At 38.0% G+C, this 17,922-nt stretch overlaps 1 protein-coding gene across 5 annotated transcripts in view; it reads left to right on the forward strand.

The window, feature by feature from the left end:
* The window catches only part of PDZRN4 (PDZ domain containing ring finger 4), a 230,500-nt gene that overhangs the window by 130,551 nt on the left and 82,027 nt on the right, over positions 1-17,922 (forward strand). Inside the window, exon 1 of one of the 5 annotated variants that reach the window (XM_038153888.1) lies at positions 2,806-3,516. The exons of the other annotated variants lie outside the window; for them this stretch is intronic. Within the exon in view, the coding sequence (XP_038009816.1) occupies positions 3,448-3,516 (69 nt within the window). The 5' untranslated portion in view covers positions 2,806-3,447. Of the gene's footprint in view, positions 1-2,805; positions 3,517-17,922 lie in introns of those variants that run through there. 5 annotated transcript variants of the gene reach the window in all.

The following is a 17,922-nucleotide window of genomic DNA, read 5'->3' on the forward strand; positions in this document are numbered from 1 at the left end:
GAGTTTGGACCAACAGCATCATTATCCTTACTTAAAATGAACGTTGTATTTTCTTATGTGCCTTTCTGTGTGTGACAAAGAAGATATAAAGGAGTGAGTGGCCTTTAATTTGCAGTGTCATTGTCTTGAATTTCTTGCAATGATAAATTTTCAAGCATGGGTGCTTATAGTTAGACATTGCTGTACCTCAATGAGGTAACTTTATACCAAATATAAGTCATCTCCTAGATACTTAAAATTAATTAAGGGACCTAAACAAGCACATGTTGTTTGAAAATGTTAACAATTTTTGTGGTAACTCTCTTAAAGTTAAACTCCATCCATTTGCATTATTGATTGCTGGTTTGACGGTAAATTATGCTTTTAGTTTTATGGTAAGATTTAATTGTAGGCAATGATCTTAGAGAACTCCAAAATTAAGAGATGCATTGAATTATTGAAATATCTATGAATTACATATAAAATAAGAGTGACCTGATTATGTTTTTGTACCTTTTTGATTCCTTTAGCTAAAAAATATAATAAAGAGGAGGAAGAGGGAAAGAAAGAAACTGCTTTCTTACCAGTATCAAATTCTTGACATAACTTGACCAAAGCACATCACACAATTCTTTTTAGTTTATAGTTCTAGCAAGTTTTGCCTTGAATATTGTTATACGCTGCACAAAGTTTTGTATTTTGACCACATGTATGATGAAAGTTGCATATTTTGATGGTGCTCGGGAACCTGGAAGTACACCTTTCCTTCTCCAATAAATCTATTCAGCCCTTCAGACTGTGCCCATTAGTGGTTGCAGAAGCAGAAGATGGAACCTTTTTGCTCTGTATGAGCAGAGGGCAGGCACTTGATAAATTAATGGCCAAGCTTATGTTGTGTCCAGAGAAGTAGACAAAAGAATCAGAGAAAGAACAAAATAGACTCTGTAAGGGGAAACTTCTGAAAGCTTAGCTGTAGCTTTCCATTGCTTATTTTGTCTGTTGGTTTTTGTTGTTGTTGTTGTTTCTCGTATATAACTGGAATCCTGTAATAATATGTCCTTTTTTCCCTGATACTTTAAGAAATAATTTTAAGAAACTATCAAAAATATACCAAGGTAAATAATGTTTCCTTTCAAGAATGTAGTTTAGCTTTCAAACTGTGTATGTGTCAGAGGAGGAAGTTGTGTCAGTGGAAGAAGAGAACACTTTAGTTGAAAGATGGCATGGATGTCCTTGCATGACTGTTGTCTTGTTCATTGATCTGACTTTCTTAAGTTCAAAATTTACACATCTGAGAATCTTTCTGCACCTTACAATACAGAAACCTTCAAAGATTGAGTTGATGTTTGCTACATGGGCTTAAACCTCTCAGCATGAACAGCATTTCATATGAGTGTGGAGGAGTAGAACAGAGGCTGATTCTTTCGCACAATGATGAACCGCCCTCCGTGGTTCGTCTTTGAAATCCTTGGGCTTTGGAGGAAATTCATAACCAAACCTGCCTGGTCAGGTTCTTCCACCAAATGAAAATTAATTTTTCTGTTCTGTTTCAGAACACTGCTGGAAGCTGGTATGTGAAGAGCTTGCTCTGTTAATGGTCATTATTTGATTCTTCCTGACTCCGCACATTTATTAAAAGAGATGAAATTTAATTAAGATTGAGCCTCAACCAATTTATAATTTACCTAGAGGTTCTAGCAAACTTTACTACTATGCAGAGTTTGCAGCAATGGCCCAGTTTTTCCTGTATGTTTCTCTGCTTGGCTCTCATCCTGTCTATTAGGTAAAATTAGGGCCCAGAAAATCGGATTATTATATCCCAAGGGGCTGAACTGATAAGCAGCACATGATTGTTGATCTGCTTGCTACCCGCTGTTGCTGGTGTTTGAGGTGCTGCTAGATGCAAAGCCAATTTCTTATCAATTAGCGCTCATTACAATAATTTCCTGTTATTGATTTTAAATATTTGACAAAGCACTTTTAGGAAACTGCACCCAAACAAAATAGTAGCTGTACCTGATTTCTTACTAAATGCAACCCTTTAGGGCCCAGTGTTAATCTTAACTAACTGGTTGCATTGGTTTCAAAGTAATTATTTCTGCTTTGGATCCCACCTGCTATCCTCTCCAGATTAAAGATGTTTTGAAATAAGCACTTGATTTAGTTCTTTATGAGTAAAGTTGCTGAGAAAGTAAAGATAAAAAAGGAGCAACTTTTCCTTTTTCTATCCTGTTTTGTTATGGCTTGGGCTTTTTATCTTGCATAACTACCATTGGATTACATGATGTACAATACAGGAATTAATGTCAGCCTTGAATTAAGTATTATTTCCATTGGCCTTAATATTTAACATGTGGGTTCAGTTTAATTTTAAATTTTCCTTTATACACACATTGAGAATTGTGGCACTATTAAAACCTAATTTACAAATGGTAAAATTGGATATAATGATATGTTAAAATAATAGCTTTGATACCTGAGAGTCTGAGAGGGTGTATCTGTTGAATTTCTGAGAAATTTGGCCTATAATTACAATTAATCTGTTATACATGCAAGAAGAACTCTTGAATGTGAGACTATTTATTAAATACAGTAAAATGTGTGTCTATATGTAACAAGCACCAGGTCAGGCACACCTGCATTTCCACATATTCTATATATGCATGATGAATTGTTATGGAATTATGCCTTTTATGAGTACAGCGGAATTTTGGCTAAATTTGGCAGTGTCAGAGTTGGAGCTATCAGTATAGCCATCTGGGTTAATTTTCTCTCCTGCCTTCTTTAGTTTAAATTTTCAGCAACATCAGCTCAGGTTTCACAAGCACTCTCCTAAAATGCTTACAAATATTTTAAATGTATTCTGTGCTCCCTGTTGCACAAGGTGGAGACCTAACATAAGACTTGACTTGTGCTTTTCCCGCCTCCATTAATGAATTAGTCTCACAATTACTGTTAAAATTGAGACGAGTGTGGGTGAAATGCATGCAGCTTAGTCTCTCTAACCTTAATAAACAGAGTTGGTATTGACACAAGTGAATTTTGTTTAACCACAGTACATTTGCTTCTTAATTAGTGAATATTCATCTGTCATCAGCAGCAGCTATGACACCCCTCCCTGCTAACACGTTCTGTCATAAATAATCAATGAGACGCTATTAATATTCATGAGTGGGAATCTGTGTAGTCATGTGCACTGATGCAGAGACAGGGGGAGTGTTGCCATGAACTGAGTCGAAACTCTGTGTGTGTATACGTGAGTGTAAGATAGTTAGGCAAAGGGAAGAAGAGCATGCTGCCACGCACTGCCCTGCCTCATGCTTCCAGCTAACAGTGGCGTGCCTGTGTGTCGGGGCTGGAGTGACTGATGAAAAACAGTAGTCAAGTCTGGAGGGTGATTCCCCGTCAGTGCATTTGCCTTTCAGTGCTGGGGAAATTAGAGGCTTTGCTCTTGTGTTGCTTATTAGGATGGGCTGCAATCTGTGCACTTTTCAGAAGAGAGAGGAACACTACAAACTGCTCTATGAAGTTTCACAGGTGAGTGCAGAGGATATTGCCAGCATCTCCAGAGTAAAAATGTGTGTGCTTTACAAACAGTAAGTAGAAATGCTTTTGTTTTGCTTTGCCTTTTTTCTTTCCTTTGCAAAATTGCTAGTGAAATTGTTTGGGGGGAGATTGGTAATTATTAGTATTTTGGGTGCCTGTTGTTTTCTGCTCATATGCCACTCCCCCTTCAGATGACTTCCTGTGGGATTCTTTTAACATTTTTGTGCATCTTCTGCCAAGATGTCAGTCATACAGCAGCAGTCTCATTGAACCATATCGGTGATGTTTTAAGGGAGCCCTTGGCTTGGGTAATAAGACTGATTTCAGATAAATCACACTGCTGCCTCTGAAAGCCTTAGGTCTGTGGTCTCAGATATTTTTAAGTTAAGGAACAAAGTTTTTATGGTATGTCTGTGCTGGCTGAGAAGTGTGTTAAATTTTAATTAATTAAAATTGAAATAATTCTGAAACATGTTGTCACCTTTAAACAGGTACTGAGTACAACAGTGTTCCATGGGTGAGATGTGCTGCTCGTTCATTCATTGTTGTGTGTTATTTCTGTATACTACTAGACAAAGATCATAATCCCATTTAGGTATTTTGGTGTCTCTTTCAGCATCCTAACGGTGTAGTGTATAGCAGAGTAGCAGTCGGCTGCTGCTCTGTTCCTAGATCCCTCAGAATAAGATGAGAACAGATGAAACAAGTACTTCCCCATAATAGCCCATAATTTTTGCTCAGATCCTATTGAATCAGTATTTGATTTGCAGCTTTTTGTTTGTTTTTTTTTCCTCTTGGCATAGCAGACTCATGCATACTAAAGTTTAGTGCCTTTCAGCATCTGTTCTCTCCCTCTCTATAATTTGTTCTGGCTTTGACACATTGCCATTGATAGAGGCTGAGCACTGGCAGTTTTGGACTGCACTGCTGCTGACAGGCAGTGCAGGGGAGAAAAAACAGCTTAGAATGTTGGTGGTCTATTGGCACAGCAGCAGCTAAGTGCCCAGTGCCCACTGGTTCCCTCTGAGTTCCTCCTGACGTGATTCATTTCACAGTGGGCTAATTACAAAGTGGATTCTCTACACATGAAGCAGCCTCCTCAGTTGTGGTGTTAATGCACATTTTCATGGTAATGTGATCAGAGCCTCATTAGCCAGTTTCCAGAATGATCCTCTGCATTAATTAAATATAAAAATGACTCTTTTTATCACCATAGAGAGGAAGAAGAAGATTAACATTGTTAATTACTACTGGGGGCCATACCTCTGCATCATTTTTTACCACAGAACCAGCAAGTGTATTCAATCCTAAAAGAGTGTCCTTTTGCAGGTAGCATGCCCATTGCCTTGCCTGATGAAGATGGTCTCTAGGTGGAACACTTCCCTTTAGTTCAATATTTAGTCGTAATCCCATCATCATTTTTTCTTGCAGCAGCAGGACAGGGAAAAGCAGAGCAGCAGCACATTTCCCTCTCTTCCCTTGCCCTCTCCCCAGCTCTGGATTGCCAAACTGATCTGAAAGTGTAAAATGGAGTAGAGTAGGTCAATGTCTGCATTTCTGTGCCAGGGAATAAGAAATGCAGGTTCTGCTGTGAAAGGAATCAGACATTTCTTAAAAGGCTGCATGTTTGTGTGGGAAAAAGACTGTGTCTGGTTTAGAGTAAATGCATTTTCAAAATATTCCTCGCAGTAATGTTGTAAGGTGGGGTTTTTAAGAGATTCAAGAGAAATTCTACCCTCTATCTGTTATCTTCTCTGCTATTGAGTTGGAGTGTCTGTGGATGTGAGCAACCAAGGTGCAAAATTAACTAATGCTTTCACTTTTTACTCTGGTGCTTGCCAGATAAAGTGTTATCCCTGGGAGGATCTCAGGGAGGTTCCTTGGGGAGTTGAAATGCAGTGAGCCTGGTGCTGCATCTTGTGCTGTTAGGGAAATGTCACTGATAAGGTGCAGAAGGAGAGCAGAGAAATGACTTAGTGTGCTCGCTGCCACATCCTGTGTTCATCTGTAAACTCATCCCTATCTTTGTTTCAGTGTGTGCAGGTCAGAGCCCAAAGGATACTGAGCATATTTTTAACCAGGTGCTGCAGAAAAGATCAGGTAGTACCTCACACCATAACTGCTTCTGTGTACAATTCTGATTTGCTGCTGGGAGGGGGGAGCAGCAGTAGAATATGATAAATTAAATTAAGCCAAGGCAGGCATTACTACTTGATTTGCAAATCCCTTTTTAACTCACCAGTCCTGTAATTCCTATACCACAGGCTTGGCTCTTTCATCTACATGATTTCTGGAGAGCTTGGGACAAGTTAGCCTGTCAGGGACATGAATTGACTGAGGATGAGCTGTGGCTCGCTAGCATATGTGGATCAGATAGATTAATTTATATTCATATAAAGAAGCAATCCTAGCCTCATCTGCCACCTTTTCCATGCTAGGCTACCTGATACTGTGGGTGGTCTGTGCACTCATACACTTAAAAATATAGTAAACAAAGGAAAGCATGTTTGCAGAGAAAACCATGCAAATGCTTGCAGTGGGGCAGGTTTTCTGTGACTGTTTTTAGTGAGGTCAGATTCAGCATCACAGGGATTTTTATTGTCGAGCTGCTGGGAAAGTAGGACATCATTGGAATATGTATAATTTCTCTCTCTTCCCCCCATTCCTTCACTCCAGAGTTGTCTTTTGCTGAGGTAGCAGTTCAGAGACCATGGGGGCCATCTCCAAAACCATCATTTGCTTGTGTGATGGATATGTTTATTTAGATAACTGTGTTTTGCACATGCAGATTGGGATCAAAATAAAAAGTCAAACAGTCATATTTTAAGAATGAAAGCTTTTGAGATACCACTATGCATTGGGGAAGGACCCTCATGCTTCTGAGTGCCTCTTCACCAGTCCTCAGCATGGCTCAGGTTTATTTCTTGGCTTCAGTGGGGGAAGGTATCAGGCATACTACCCCCCTCAGGTCCTCTTCCCATATGCCTACCAGTGCAGAAATGAGAGATATCTGAATTTGAAATTTATGGCCCTACATGCTACTTCGTGGAGCACTTTAATATTATTTCCTGTGTGCTGTATAAGCAGGATTGAGCTAATGAGTGTGCATCCAGGAAGTCTATGTCCAGTCACTTAGAGAGGGTGGGGTCTGGTGTATGCTCATGTCCATTAAGAGCAGACCTCTGCCATACTCAGCTGATTTTTTCTTCCACTGCAGGGGTTAAAGAAGGGAGTCAAAGTCATTTGTTAGCAGCATGGTGGGGATGCTTCCCGTTTAGCAGAAAGGATAAGAGAAATATGGCTAGGATTGAAGGGAATCAGCAGTAATCTTCAATAGCCTTGTTTGAGACTCAAGAAATTGCAGGTTTTCTTCAGAATATTGTGGCTGTCATAAAATCATTTCTATTTCCTTGAATTTTTGTGCTTTGTTTTCAAAATGTGGAGTTAACCCAGAGAAAAAGAGGGGAAAGCTGGAGGTGTAACACTTCTTTTAGAAGTAAACCAAAGAATGGTGCAAACCTCTTTTTTGAGTTATATGTTAAGAAGCAGATCTAGCTCAGGTGAGCATAGAATTGAAAGGGAAGAAGGAGAAAAGCCAGAAGGGAAAAGAGAGGCTGTTTCAGATAGCTCACAAAGCCAGTGGTGCAGCTGGGATTAAAACTGGAAGGTTGTACATTTATGTTTCATATTTGACCTGGGTAGAGCTTGCTCACAGCATTTTTAAATCCTCTGAAGACTGATTATGCTGTTTGCTTCTCATGTTGGTTTCCATAATTACTACAAAGCTCAAATTTTTACCAGTTTAGAGTTCTGATTTTATGTTCATTTTGATATCCCTTGGGCTACTTGTATTGAGTTCTAGTGGTACATCTCTTCAAACTCAAAGCAGCTCACAAGAGAGACATCAAGCCTGCCCAGTGAAACAGCAGAGGCATTTCTGCAAGTTTAAGGAGATGCTGCTTGTAGATGGCATTGGAATATGGAAGACTGGGAGCCAAGCAGTATTCCTTAGCACTGGGACCCGCCTTCTCTGGTCTTGATGAAGTTTGAGTTGTTCCGAAGATGAATTGAGGAACTGGATGATGCAATACTGTTTTTCCCCCTTCAGCCACTAATATTCTCTTTTGGTACTTATGCCATGTGAGGGGTTTACATGATAAATCCTCAATGTGGGGGTTGCCATTAGCTCTCATTCTTCTCTATAGATACCTGCCACAACTTCTGTGTACCTTTGTTTGCTGTATATCAATGGCATCCAAATGCTCCTCCTGAATTTCACCAGCTGTGGGAAAGTACTAGCTTGTGTTGCATCAGCAGAAACACATTTTTGGTTTATATCTATGCTCTCATTTTATGAGAAATTCTGTAGCAGCACACTTTTACCTCTGGAGAATATGAAAGAAAAAAAAAAACAACCCTGAATTTAATTGTCTGGAAATTAGCTGAATTATCTGAGTTTAATTAAATCAGGAGCAAAAGTAGATCTGGTTTGATCTTACTGCATTACCTTTCTTTTTCTTCTTGCTCTTCTAAATTTTTTAAACAAACAAGTGATAACCCCCTGATTCTTATTTTTTTTTTCTACCTAGCTCTTCTGAATACTCCTTTATCTGTTTGAAAAGTTCAAAAATAAAAGTCAACTAACTTGCAGGAGTATTGTTTAACTGAACAATTTTAGAGATCTGCTTTATGTAATTACCCTCAGAAATGCAGTCTCATAGTAGTAATGCATGATTAAGATGAAATCAAGTAAAGCTTTTCATTCATTTCTAGCCATGTCCTAAAAACTTTCTTGGCATTTCTTTAAAGAACCTCTGCTGAACTGAAAAATGAGTTTAAAAATTTGACTTCTCTTATAGATAAGAAGTTATCTTTGTGGTTAGCTGGCATCAGATTTCCTGGTTCTCATGTCTCCTTGATTATTTACTTCACACCAATAATTAAGCAGCATGAAACAATAGAAATTAAATCATAGAAATAATCCCATTGCCATAATGTTTCTGCTGGCTCAGGAAGAAACAGCAGTGTCATGGCATTGTTAACAACTTGCTCCTGGTAGAGGAGCTCCCATTCCCTCACTGGATAATGTAAGGAGGTTGTCATCTGGTTCTCTAAAAACCTGTACCTAGCAAGAGTTTTTACCTAGCAACCTTAGCAAGAGTTTTTTTGATCAGTGTTTTGAACACGACACCTGAATTACATGCCAAGTACCTAAGTATTATTTTTGATCTCAAACCAAGAAATGATAAAACACTTTTTTTTTTCTGGTAAAATCCAAGAAACTCTGAAGTGTTAACACTGACTTCATTGGGGGCAGGCTTTCATTTTCTGTTCTTGTTTACTGTCTTGTAAAAGGCTTATAGTTCCTGTGCATACCTCAAGAGAAAAGATAGAGTCATCCTGAGATAAGAAAGCAGACAAAAGTATGTGAGATAAGAATCAAGGGGATGGATACAACATAGGCAGCTATAAAAAGCCATGCTGAGATTTATCTGTAATCTGCAGGGGTATTCTGTGATTCTATGATTCTACATGAAATGCCATGAAAATTTTTAAAAAGAAGTGGTTCAGGTACTGAATATCATGATTTTTCTTTATCATTTTACTGTTTGCTCCTTGCATCTTGAATCTAACAATAGGGATTAAGGATTCTTCTAATGATCAGATTTTTATACATTTTTACAGAGCCATCCTTTCCTGAGGCTTGCTTCCTGATGTGATTTGGTGTGGATATAATCCTTAGGCCTATGGCAAAATGGATCTTTATGTGAGTTCTATAGATCAGTGATGTGATGAAGCCAGTCTTGCTACCTTGAGCATTCTGTCAAAAAAAAAGAAGTATATTTTAAGGGTTCAGTATTTTTGTTTTGGGGCTCATTGAAGGGGAAGGGCATAAAAATGTCAGCCAAGCACTCCACCATGTCTGTGGGGTTAACTGACAGTAGATTGGTGCACCTGTTTTCTCTCAGGATCTGAGAGTTTAATGGAGCTAAATACAGCAGGGCTTGGTGATAACTAGCAGTTTTCCACCCCTAGGGATTTGTTTGAGGTCTTATCAAAATAATTTTTAAAAATACTGAAAAATTCTTGGATCTTTGGCTTTAAGACTATTTAGCTTCAGATTATGTTCGACCTGTTGTTTTAAATGGCATGAGCTTTTTGTAATAGTGTTTGCTTTTCTGTCAACCCTGTAACTTTGAACCCACTGGCTAATTTCAATCACAAAGGCTTTTCTCATCTTTGAGTTTAATGCAAAGTAGTTTGATGATACTCCTAAGTAGATTTTTTTTCATGTGCAGGAAGATTTCCAAGTTTGCTAACATCACCTCAAAATATCAAGACATGAAAGAATTTAAGAATTTCTATGCTGATTACTCTTGATACACTTACTTTGTGGTTGCAATGAAGACAGTTACTTTTCTATTTTTTTTGTGTAATTAGCTTGCCTTTTGTTTTACTTTGCTCAATAACTATAACAAAAATGAGTCTGTTAAGAGAGGATATTAAATCAGCTACTGTTCAAAGGTTATCTATAATATTGTTATAACAAATAATGGGTCAGAAAGAGAATTTTTAAAATACTTGTATGCCATTTCTAGGACTGGACCTAGAAATGGAATTATACTGTCTTTATATAATGCACTGCAAAGTCTCTTCTTTAAGTGTTTGTATTTTAGTTTAAAGTACTGATGCGGAGAGGCAGAGAACAGGGTGACTATTGGGCCATTCCTGCATAATAGGATGATGTAGACTTCCATGGCTCTCACCGCTGTGAGTTTTTATTGTTTAACTTTTAGGAAGTTAGCACATTTTACATATTCTTCTCTCAGGTGGAAAAAGTAATACCTTATTTTCTTCTCCAGTATGACGGTTGGAGGTTTTGTTTGTTTGTTTCTATGTTTAACTGAAAAAACAAACCCTGATAATAAGCAAAGTGCAGCAAAACAAACATTAATTGTTTTTAAATTGTCTTCTGATTTTTTATGGTAATGGTTATTCTCTAGAGGTTTTAACCATGATATTTGACCTCTGAAACAACATAGGCAGAGTGGAACAAGTAATCTTTCAAACCACATCACACATAGAATTTCTGTGCTTCAGGTATATTAATGTCAGAGTTGAATCTGAGAGGATTCAATCTGCAAAAAGTCCACAAGTGTCTTTAATTTGTCTAGATGAAACTTAGTTTTTTGAGTTCTTCACCCAGCTGGAGAATTCTTTCTTTTTTTGTTTCATACCTTTCAGTATTTGCAGGGGGAGGGTGTTTGGGTTTTCTCCCTAGCTCCTGGAATCATAATGTTTTCTAAGAACTACTTTTCATCACGCATGATCACTGAGAAAAGCTTGTAAGTATCAATCAGGTTTAATAATTCAGTTTATGAAATTTGAAAGCAGTTGGGATGAACTTGAAAGATAGTGTTTAAAACCAGTCTTACTCTGGTTTGACATTCTTCTGCAGATCTAGGGTTGGCAGCATTGCTTGAGAGGTGAGGCTGAAACCCAGCCACGTGGTACTGGCAGCAGTGCATGGCCCTGAGGAGGAGGGTACGGTTTGGCTCTGGACTGTCAGGGCTTGCCCAGAAATCAGTGCCAGCAGGAGCCAGCCATGGCTCATGCTTTCAGCACACCTCAGACCCAGGCTGTTCCTGGCCAGGATCTGCAGACATGCCTCCAGGGACTGTCCTGCTTGCGAATGTCAGTGCAGCTTCTGTGTCTGTGTGCAACAAACTGGTAAAGCGCCTTTGGGGAGAGCCACAAAGCTGTTACATGTTCAGTTGCGCTGTAATGTCAGAAAGACCTTCTGCAGTGCCAGAACCTGTGTGCTGAGCACCTCAGGGAGCATGGGATTGGGTGAACTTGGTTAAATCACATTTTGCATATTGTAGTGATGAATTTGCAGGGAAAGCTGCTCAGAGAGCAATCATTATTCAGGTCTTTGATTACTTCCCCATGGCTAGAATGTGAAATATTCAGATTCCTCATGATGTCCGGGGTCATAGGAACTGCCAGCTCAAAATAAATTTTAATGGAAGAAAAGGTTGATTATTAGTTAAAGTTCAGCATTTGCAATGCATTCTCAGAAGTCAAGGTTGCTAGAAGTGGGGATGACAACTTTCATTACAATACAGTTTTTCACTTGAATTTGTCATGTAGTCTACTATTATAGCTGGGAATGACAGAGATGGGTAAGTTTAAAAATGTTTATAAGTTTACAGTAAGTATGGATGGTATCTATTTTGTTTCTCACTAAGGAATATAATTCCATCAAAATGCTTAATAAAAAATTTAGATATTTCTTTGAACCTGGACTTACAGAAAAAACATGGGGAAAAAATTTCCAGAAATGTCTTGATGTTATATATATATCATCATAATTGAATATTTAGGTTAATTAACTTTTGAAGCATATACAATAGTTTGTGAAACAGTGTGTTATTTCATGTGGTATGAAATTTGGAAGCCAAAAGTGAATCAAGTTTTCCTTTTTCTAAAATTGTTTTGCTCTTTCCAGAGTTAGGTGTACTGTTTGAGAAATATCAGAACTTCTCTTAACGTGGAATTTTCATTCTCTCTGGATTTCCCATTCTGAAATATGGGAACTCCTGTCTATGTGCAATTGTATTTACCAGCATGAACTTGTAGAGATTTGTTTGAAAGCAGTCTCTGTCCTGTGGGAGAGGAGGGAAATAGTAAGAACAGCTGTAGTAGCTGTAAACAACTTCCAATAAGGTACTTGACAGAAGAAGAATGCACCACCCTCTCAGCAGTGCATGTTGTGATGCCAGAGAGGAATGTTGCCCGATTTAAGAGAACTTGCCAAAAGCTGTCTTTCTGGATATTGCACACCACTGGAAGGGTGATGGGAGTATGTTGAGGTATAGGGCCTACTTCCTGCAGCAGTGGGACTTGGAGGTCTGGCTCTAGTTCCTTCTCTTGTGGCTATATTTTAGAGGTTCTGGTTTCTCTTCTCGTATTCTTGTGTGAAGGTTGGTGTTATTTAAAGCCTAAAGATTACCTGTAGGGATCATGGCAAACGGCTGGCTAATGAAGAAACTGAAGTTAACTGAAGTTAATGATGATAGTGATCACAATAAGCATCATGAAGTGCTGGATGGAGCCACTTAGCATTTATTGGTGAAGTTATAACACAAGTGGATCATTACAGTAGGGTGTAGGCCTGCCTGCATTTCCAGTGCTTCCTCAACATACAGAAAGGGTTTGTTTAGGTTTGTTTGATGACTGTTTTTTCCTTCACTGTACATTAAACTTCAGTTTTGATATGATTTTTCATTGCAATTTTACCAGAGCTACTTCACAGGCAGCTAATGGGATGCGTGGTTTTTTTATTCATGTATTTTGTTGTAGTATGCACATCAGAGGCTTTTTAGTGTGAAGGAATTTCTAATTGTTAATTTGTTGATATTGCTTTCTTCAGATCCTAGTAGAAACGGGATTTTTGGTATTTTTTCATCAGTAGTAGAGTCCTGTTGCTGTCAGTTCCACATAGATACCAAATCTCCTCACTCCTATAACAAAAATATATTTCATATTTCAGGTGTGAATCTTACTAAACCATTTAAAACCTTCTTGATGAAGTAGTTTGAAGTTCTTAACATGGGAGGTCATTCCAATTTATCTCCAAATGACCTCTTTGTTCCCAGATTTATGTATTTCCCTGATTTAAAAATGTCATTTGGTCGTGTTCAGAAGGAGAATGTCTTTGAAAGCCTAACTTGTAGGAATATGATGAATAGTGACAGGGAAAGGATTTTGCCCAGTGAGAAAATACCAAATCATGTAGCACTCGAGTTTCACTTACTAAATATTGTCCAGGCTCTATTGTTGAACCCTCTGCTGCCAGTGTCACTTTGTCAGGATGCTTTCTGTCCTGTGACTAGTGGCTTCAAATGTACTCATCCATCTTCTTGTCCCATTACATTTCATGTGACTGATGTTCTGCACCTATAAAAATTGATGGGAAAGAACAAAGAAGAAAAATGTGCCCTTCAACTGATTATGCCTTTGAAAGAGCAAATGAGACTCCACTGCTGTTTAGAGTAAATGGAACAGTTATTTCTAGGTTTATCTGTATGACTTTATTTTAATTTTAGCAGTAGATCCCTTGTGTTTTTTCCAATATTATATTGAGAGTAGTGAGTTTGCATCAATATTTTCTCATTTAATTTTGTGACAATAAGTGAACATACAAACTCTCTTATATTTATCGCCTGCCTCTGGTAATCTTGCCTGTGAGATATTGCTAGCATGCCTGAATTGCCCTCTTAGGAAAGGATGGAGGCATGTTTGACTAGCCTGGGCCTTTCCTCTGAGGAAGAACACATTGCTTGTCCACAGTTCATGTATGCTGGGAGAGCACTTTTGTCAGATGTCACAAGGTTCTGCTTGGTGGTAAGTGCTTGTTTACCTAAAGTTCTTCAGGGCAATTAATGGTAGACTAGAAATTCAAAAGACTTTGTAGTATTGGCTTTACCTTTATTTCCTGGATAGAGAAGGCTTCACAAAGTGCTAGTTCAATGTTTCAGAGTTAGATGAGGGCCATTAACCAGCTCGATGGAGAGGGCAGATGTCACATTTACTGACAGAACACTGAGGGAATTCAGAAGGAAAAGCTCCCAAGTGATCAGTATGTCTGATTATTCATAGAATTATGACAGCCTTCTCAGCATAGCAGCCAACAGTTCTTTCCCATTTGTGCATAGTAATGAGATTGTAATTTCATTTTTTTCAAATTTGTATTTTGACTATGGGCATTTGCAAGACCCAAAATGCAACATAATGGACCCCTTTAGGCTCCCTTATTTTCCTGTAGAGATTTCAGCAAGTGCTGCATGCAGCTGTGTTCCCTTACCTAGTGGTACTCAGATGCATTAAAGTTTATTTCCATGCAAAGTCCAAATATGTTCTGGATTCTGTGCAAGGAATTTGATTTTCTTAGACTTGGTCTTGATGTTAATCCTTTGTTAATTCAGGGTTAGTAGGTATTCTGTCTGAAGCTCAAAAAGTGTGCTTGGCTTGTGGGCTGGGAAATGCTTCAGAGAGCTCTGAGTCTTGAAAGACTGTTTCTTACACCATCATCTGTAATTATTTAAGATTGCTGATAGTCTTCAAGGCCTGTTGCTTTGTCCAGCATTTTTCTCAGTCTGGAGATGGTGTACTGTGTAGTGGATAATACTTTTAGGTTGGAAGTGGATTCTCTTGGGTTACTAAAAGGACAGTTGTTCCCATCTAGAATTCCTGAAGAGGAATTCGATGAAGATTAAAATAGGCGAATAAGACTTTAAGAATCTTAATTTAATAATTTCTCTGTGAGGTCTCTTCTCTCTTCAGTTACTAACTCGACCTCCAGCTGAGAGTGGATTCCTGATTTTACAATAACCTTTTTACAGATAATTAACTCCTGAAATGAGTAGAAGTTAAGCAAAAATACAATGGACCTGTAGTTAGATCCTACTTATTACTCTAATCTTAGCAGGACAGCTCTAGACTATTCAAAGCACATTCTCACCCTTAGCATTAGAGACACTTGAACAAGTAACCCCACGGGAATAAATTGTGTATTGCCTCTCTTTTATTCTGGGCTAAAATGACTTATGGAAAAGGGGATTGTGGAAGAACGCACCCTGTATTTTATTTAGGGCAAAAGTATGCAGCAGGTAGCTGATGCTTTGAAATTTGCACCCCTGTAACAAAAATGGTTTCCCATGCATATGTCTTCAGTGGGATATGAAATAGGTTGGAAGTGGGGGAGAAATTTCAGTTTACCCTTCTGGATTGCAGTGACTGCAGCAGCTGCTGGGACTAGGTCCCAGTGAATTAATTCTGTTGCCAAGGAAAACCAGTTCTTAGCACTGTGCAGGAAGGTCATCATACAAATAGTAGTGCTGTTGATTTCTAGTAGGACATGAGAAAGAAGAGATCTCAGCCTTCCACTTCCCCATACCTCATGAGATTTTAGTTGGAATCTACTCTAGGTAACAGATTTTTAGAAAAGCTGCTATTCCCACACTGAGAATTGATTATCTTTTTTTTTTTTTTCTTTTTTTTTTTTTCTAGTGAGGAAAATCTAAATGCAAGAGGAGGGATGAGAAAATTTGATTTCCTTTTATTGCACTGGAACACTGAACAACACTGACAGAATATTTACTATTTACTCCTGTCTCTTATTTCTAATTTGATTCTCTGACTACCATATCAATCTTTGTTCATTGGTGAAACAAAATTAGAGTATCACAGGTGTTGTTGCTTGGGCCTCTGCAACAACTAAAAGATGTGAAAGAATTAAAGATATGAGCCATTCTATAAGATTTATTTACCAGTTCATCCACAATGAAATGTGCCAACTGTGCAAAAGGTTATGAAAATGTTCTTCAAGCCATGTCAAGCAAAAGGTCTTTTATCATTCCTACTTTTCTTCCTTGAGAGGGAGATTTGATATGTTTGGTATGGATGTGTTCAATACTGGTAACTATTGAATTCTGATTGACTAGCTTTCATTCTACTCCCCAGCACATCTATAGTCATTTGAATACTACACTGGCATTAGTAGCATGCACACCATCCTAGAGAAAAGCTTTACTATCCTCAGTTAAAGTATTGCAAATATTGTTCCAGGGGTAGGTTGTTTTTCCTAGTGGGCAGTTAGGTCTTTTACCTTTCTATTAAAGAAGAAAATATAGTATATAGAAATATAGCAATATAGAAAATATATTTGCCTTGCCTTCCCCTGCATGGTTTTTGTTCAGCCCATGCAGAACGAAGACAGATCACCCTGGCCTCTGCTGAGCAGGATGTGACACTGGTTGCAGTATTTCCAGGGTGCTCTCTTTTTACTTGGGGGATCAGAGGATGATCATAAGCAAGCTACTCTCATGGTTACCTTTGTTCAATAGGTCTGTATTGGTCATCCCTTTCCAGATATGCAACTGTAGGCAGAGTGAAGTCAAAGATACATGACCAGTTGCTTTAAGATATTTTTCTTTTTGTCCTTTCGGCTGTCTGCATGCTTACAGAAAACAATATGCAGAATCAAACCTTCTAGTAAGGACACTTCTATAAGTGTAGTGGAGGTTTATGGGAGGTTTATGTTTGGATCAGGAAAAAAGTTATACTTCTTGTAGATTGGCAGTATGTTGAGCCATTTGAAGAACAGAGGCAGAACTCCAGAGAATATTTTCCTAACATGCTGCTGGAAGCACAAGGTACAATTTTTTTCCTCTTCTTAGAAACAGGCCAGTAGTTTTAAATCTATTTAGCATTCATAGAATACCTCACACACTAAGATCTTTGTTAAGTGAATGATAGGCTGTGTAAATAAGTTAGGAAGTAAATAATGTATCAGGGATAATCACCTGGCTAAAACTGCAGGATAGCATTTTTGCTAGGACCTCTGAGAAAGTAAATTCATGGGAAATACTTCAAATCTCCCCAGTTTATATTTCATTCACAACCAGCTTCTAGAAAATACTACTTGACACAAATCAGAATAAGATGATGCTGAAAATTCAGAAATAGGTTTACAGTTGCAAGTGTTACAACTTTCAAAGCTCAGAGTATATTCAGGAATATTGTCCATATGCCTCTATTGGCTGCACAGTAATGCAGCTTGTGTTACTCCAAATGATCATTCAGGGATTGTAAACTTGCCGTTTCTTGAGAATTTAGACCTTACTTGCACCTGTCTACACAGTAGAAACTTCTGATTGTCCTTTACAAATATTTTAGCTCAAGAAGCATTTTTTTAAATTGTTGATACATACTGTGTTCACATTTGCAGCTAAATAGTTGCAGTAGCTTAGATAGTATGGACATAGCAGGATTGACTTTTCTAATTTTTGTAAACTGCAATAAAAAATCCACAATTTTAGAGCTGTGGTTGTTTATTGAAGAATATAAGTCATTTTACTTAACAGGAAAATTCAATTAAATATTACATTTAATGTCTTACTGTATGTAACTGATTGATACTGGGAAACTGAGAAAGCAAAGTCTTCCATCACCTATATCCAGGAATGTGGATAAAATAGTCAATAAATTAACATTACTTTAAGAAAAATGAAACTTCTGAGCCAATTACAGTTTATTGTTTAGACTGAAACAAAAAATATGACCTTTGTTACAGAATGTGTGACTTGAACAGGCAGCTCCATATGAAATTGAGAAGCTGCAAATGCTCTCTACTTGAGTGATAGTGAATATGTGATCTTAGTTCTGCTTCATTAGCCCCTAGTGAATGAGTGGTAAATTTTTCCTATTTATACATTTCTGTCAGGGGATCATAAACATAGCCCGACTAGTGCATATTTTCAGTGCAGCAATTTATTTTTTCCTTTTTTTCCCCCAGCTTTGATGAATAGTTTATATTCCACTTGAATAAAT

Source organism: Motacilla alba, chromosome 1A (assembly GCF_015832195.1).
Source record: "Motacilla alba alba isolate MOTALB_02 chromosome 1A, Motacilla_alba_V1.0_pri, whole genome shotgun sequence".
Taxonomy (NCBI): Eukaryota; Metazoa; Chordata; class Aves; order Passeriformes; family Motacillidae; genus Motacilla; species Motacilla alba.